Genomic DNA, 5,298 nt, shown 5'->3' with positions numbered 1-5,298 from the left:
CGTTCGGCGTTAGATACTCGTGGACTAAGCAAGCAAACAGCATTTGGATCGATGCGCCTGGACCTACCGGGTTTAGCCTGGGTCAGATAGAGATCAACTTAGAGAAGTTTATCAACAACATGTGAGCATTCTTCAGATCAGAGAATATATTCATCACAATAGTCCTCCACAGGGTCATCTTGAGCGGCCAGTTATTCAAGAAATACCCTCACTTGAACAGGAATGTACACCTCGTCGGGACATCAGCGTCTGGTATGCACGCCGAGCTAATATTGCGCGTGATACCATCCTGCAGCTCTCTTCGTTGCAATGTTGGGAGAGGGCATCCTGCGAAAGCTTGATCCCAAGATCGATTTGAGAGGAGTGATGATGTCTGCTGGTGTAGTTGGACCGTACGAGATGTGAGCAATCCATTCATTCCGAGTTGACATTGTTGACTGGCTCTTCTTGCCAGATATCACGGAGCTTACGTGATGGCCAAGGAACGGAAAATTCTACCTCAGAAGGAGTCCTGGTTCCACACTGTGCGTTGATAGTATAGTTTTCCCAGGCTCGATATAATGAAGACTGGCTTGACGAAGTGTGAAGCAGCAGTCGACAAGTGCAATTCTAATGGGCCTGGAAAGCCTGCTAAGCCCGGTGGATAACCGCTAAGTCGAGCACCTTCGACAATCATGCTCTGTTCCTTGCAGGTTTGTGCCAAGGAGCTGTCAATATCTGTGAAAAAATAACGATGGACCCTATGGACAGAGAAGACAAGAGCATGTAAGTGGGCGGGTCGGAATGGAAGTGTTGACCTTCGCTGTCTCGAATCGCGGCCCCTGATACGAGGAGGTGAGCCGACCATTCTGGCTACCAGACTCCTTCAAATCACATGTAGTTTCTCTGTGTCGTCCGGGATATTCCTATCAACCGAGCCACTATTTCTTCTCCAGATACGATGTACGCGCACGAAAAGGTAGACGTTCCGAATTTTACGCTTTCAAACAGGGACAAGTAGTCGTCATTGCAGGTCTCAATTTCGAAAGTTGTCATCCACTCAGGCGGCCGGTTTTCTCAATAAGCGAAGTGTTCAACAAGCTCTCGGCGTGTCTAAAGTTTGGAAGCAAATGAATTCTCAGGTTGCCATCCTTTCAATTTCGGGTTCCATTTGAACATGATAGTTTCATACCAGGTCTTAGACGACTTCGATAAGTACACCGCCTATGATGGGACCTTCTTCGTCACACAACTCCTCGACCACGGATTAAAGGTGAGAATGATCTGAGATCGTCACCTCTGGGATACACCGTGACTATGGATCTGCGAACTCGGTGGCCCAATACGCGCCGCAGGGGGGCATATCAGTCATCCGATTGCCAGTCGCAAGAAAATCGTGATTTCACAAGTTTTCGTGAAAACAAAGAAACGCAAATGGTAAACTCGATGATGTAGCTAATATTGGACGGCTACGCTCAACCAAATCCACTAATTTTGATATAGTACAAGTCATGTCTGGAGGCTGAGTGAAGGAGTCGATACGGAATATCCTTTCATTGGATCAGTACGGTATATCACTGCTACAGATACTTGTGGTCAATGGCGATGAGGATTATATCACGAACGCGGTGGGTACAACGGAGTGGTTGTTCAACTTGAAAGGGAAGGAGGGGTACGGCGAAGCACTCAGACAATCAAAACCTCAAGATCTCAAGGTCAGGAGCTTACTCTATTACAGTGACACTTTTTAGCACAACTGCTGTGGCGAGGACTCTGTTTCAGGTTCCTGGAGTTGGCGTCATAGGAACGTCGCGTACTTCTCAATACCCCAATGAAGCGAGACTCGCATTCGTTGAGGTGGAGAGCACATTTTGGTAGCGAACATTGAGGGTGCCTGTTCAGGTGAAGAACGCAGGCCATTCACTCATGCTCAATCAACCAGTGGGGATGCAACAGATACTCAAATCTTTCCTCACCGGTAACCTTTGGTGATACGCAAGCACTCACCAGTAGAACGCCGATCTGAATAGCTTGCATTGCTCAGCAGTTATCTCGAACTTTTTTTATCTCGCCTTCGCTTGATATTTTCTCTTCTGGGCTTATCAAGCGTTTGATCCCAGAGATTCAGGCGCCAAGTTATTTTCTCGATATTTTCTATTTTGCCCTCGAGAATAATATTCCTGGGATATGGTCTCAGAGGCCCAGACTATGAGTCAGTCTAGGAGGCAAATATGTCCTGGGTTACAGTCAATTCGGGATTATTAGCTCGGGAGACAGATGGCCTTGCCTTCTACGGGGAGTCTCCGAGAGGAGCAGTGAGAATCGGACCGAGTGAGCGGCTCACTGTGAGACAGTCTGGCACACGAGAAGGATGGAGAGTAATGGCCCACGAGCCATATTGCAACATTTGCGGGGCAGCCATGGTCATCAAAGCCGATCAGCGAAGAATCTTCGCTGATATTCGCTGTCTTCGCCGAGGATGGTGCGATAATACAACGAAGGAAATAGTATGGATATGTAGTTGTGAACTGTATTGCCGTAAGCAGACAAGTTGTCTGAGACAACTGTACCAGTCAATGACTGGCAGTCATCAAAATTTCAGCAGTCCGCACGGACCGCTCGGCACAGTGATGCGCATGATACCTCAACCTAGATCGACACGAGGACTATTTTGTTGAAACTTGAGCTCAACTCGGTTGTCCATGAAAACAGTGAATACTGGGAGTTGTGAATCGGAAAAAATTCCCGCGCACCCAAAAAAAATTATCAGTTATAATGGTGAAGACACAAGCGCGCCGCAGGCAGGCGGTTACCAAAGTATGGCCTGGACCCACTTGCGACGTTTTTGTATCGAGCGGTTAGTCCAGCGCTTAAACTTCAAGCTGCAAATAGATGGTTCAAGGTTCGAATCCAGAGACTGTAATGACAGATTTGTAACTGATATGGTTTTTGCTGGGACGCGGTTGAGGTATTGACTAGGCTGGGCCAGTAAGCTTAGTTAACTTAGCTGGTTCGCCTCCTCAGCAGTTGCTCCGGGCCCAGGAATTCAAATACAACATTATACAGAAGTATTAGCGTTGTATTTGTTCCTATAGCCTCATAAATTGATGTGTCCTGTGGTACTTTTCGGAGAACTGCCAGGATTGTTCTGCAACGAGGTTCCTACACTTCTTCTCCTACGCTCGCTACTCAAAAGCTCTGCTAATGGAAATCCCATGTTTAACTAGTGTCTATCGGCGCTCTCTAAATCCTTATCGGAGTCGTACCACTACACATTTGGATCAGCATACATGATCTTTGTGTTGGCGTTCCTATCAAGAGGGTCGTTTAATATGACCTTCGCCAGATCATAATAATATTGTGTCGGTGGAGGTATCACTTCGAACATAATGATCGTGCCGTCACGGCACGATCATTACACACGGCACTGCCGTGTGTAAGTTCTTGAAATGGGATCTTGATGAGATTCTTGCCGCCTAGTATGACTCGCGATGCTGATCATCAGGCAGATCTCGGATCTGTAATCATGGGACAGAGCTGGTGCCCTGAAACATTACTGTTGGTACCTCGTAGAAGATATGTTCAGCCTTGCGTTCAACGGTAAATGGGCCTATAACCTGTATGACTGTAATCAGTATGGCCGCCGGTTTTCTCAAATGCCGCGACTCGAAAGACCTGATCGCCCCCGCCGTAGTGGTATATCCCCCATGCGCTACGGCGATCTTGAAATAGCAGGGTCTAACTAATCTTACAGGGCTCGCCTGGTTTAACAATTACTGCTTGGATCAGCCGTGTCACGCGTTAAGCAGGACGTTCAACGTCCTGCTCAACGCGTCGCAACGTCCGACGTTGCGACTACGTATTTCTACAGCTTCAAAACTGGAACCCTCAGTTTCAGAACGCCGCAGACTTTGAAACAAAGTTTTACGAAAAACACCCGAGCTCTTGTGCCGGTTCCGGCATGAGGTGGAGAACCACAAAGGCAGCAAGATGATGAGTTTCGATTGTGCTATGTTGTCTTGCGCCTTGTGCCCGCTGTCTCTTAGCGCTGGCTGTGTGACGTATTACTCATTACTATGTTGCTGTAGTTGCGATTACTATATTGGCTTACTATCGTATTTCTGCAGTGCGATTCCAGGTGATTGTCGGATGGTTCGTTTGCTTAATGAAACGCACACATTCAGTGAAATTTCCAATGAATCGACCAGCAGCTCGGATTATGGTGTTCTCAGGGTGAACGAAAGCTTTCCTAAGCTGCGGAAGGTTGAATTGGAAGCACTGCCCCCACACTCTCGTTGGAGATGCCGTCGTTGTGGTTATACCCGATTTCGAGCCGGTGAAGAACCTCTCTAGCCATGACGATATTGCGGCGGCCCTTCATGACTCGTCAATCGCGAGAGAGGTCCAGAATTTCGCCCGTAGGAACGGTGTAGAACGACTCCTATTCGACGTATCAAACGACGATGGAGGGTTGATCATCCTGCTATGCTTTTGCATTTGTACGTGGTGAACTCTGAGTAGGACATCTACTCACCGGAGGTGAGACATATGACAGATGGCTGGCAATCATGGGTATCCTCGTTCGGTGTGAACTATAATGAGGCTGCCTCATTGAAGAAGTTGTCAATTGCCTCATTGGGGCAATTGACGTTTTCTTCAAGAAGAATGCTGATCGTGATGGAGACCCGGAACTTATCCAAGGTAGATTCCAGAAGCTTTATCCCCTTTTGGATCACGCTGAAGATCTGCTCGATGACTTGATGAGTTTAGACGGTTGGAAAGGATCGAGAGTTTTACTTTGTCCTGCATCACACAAGCGTAGCGGGCGAATAAGTTCAAAGGAATTTTTGGAAGAAAATGAGCTCCTTGATAGGTCGACCCGGGTAGATTCCAAGCTGGCACCCGATCACGGCTAGTTTTTGTCCAATAATGACAAGCTCGTGGACCCTGAGAGTCTCAGGCTGAGACCATTCATTGGTCACCAATGGAGAATTCAATCCACCGCTCAAGCAGTTTACGGAATTGGAGTTCCACCGCTGCAAGAAACCGTCAACTTAGTTGTTTCAACTACTCGACAAAAGAAGTGTTTTCGTCTTGTAATGAGATCTCGGAGGATCTTTCAGCGATGGTTGGTGGAAATACGATAAGAACTAGTAGAGCGAGGCCGCCTTCGTTACCGACGGTAATTGTGATTCTGCCTATTCTATGTGTACCCAACCGTTGCACCTCTCGGGATCAGCTACTGCCTCAACTTATTGTTCCGTGACCGGCGAAGCGATGGATGTTGCATCCTTCGGCGGCGGCAACGTTCTCCAGTAC

General features: G+C 47.7%; 1 protein-coding gene across 1 annotated transcript; it reads left to right on the top strand.

Moving 5' to 3' along the window:
* Nucleotides 1-309: 309 nt before the first annotated feature.
* On the top strand, nucleotides 310-647 carry Pmar_PMAR003987 (hypothetical protein; the record flags this gene model as incomplete). Its single annotated transcript, XM_002774902.1, has 3 exons — nucleotides 310-401; nucleotides 455-514; nucleotides 551-647. The coding sequence occupies 3 exons, from the start codon at nucleotides 310-312 to the stop codon at nucleotides 645-647; spliced, it is 249 nt and encodes an 82-aa protein (XP_002774948.1).
* Nucleotides 648-5,298: the final 4,651 nt, after the last annotated feature.

Source organism: Perkinsus marinus (assembly GCF_000006405.1).
Source record: "Perkinsus marinus ATCC 50983 genomic scaffold scf_1104296957170, whole genome shotgun sequence".
NCBI classification, from domain to species: Eukaryota; Perkinsozoa; order Perkinsida; family Perkinsidae; genus Perkinsus; species Perkinsus marinus.
The sequence above is the reverse complement of the archived record's forward strand: the minus strand, read 5'-3'. Positions and strand labels throughout refer to the sequence as shown.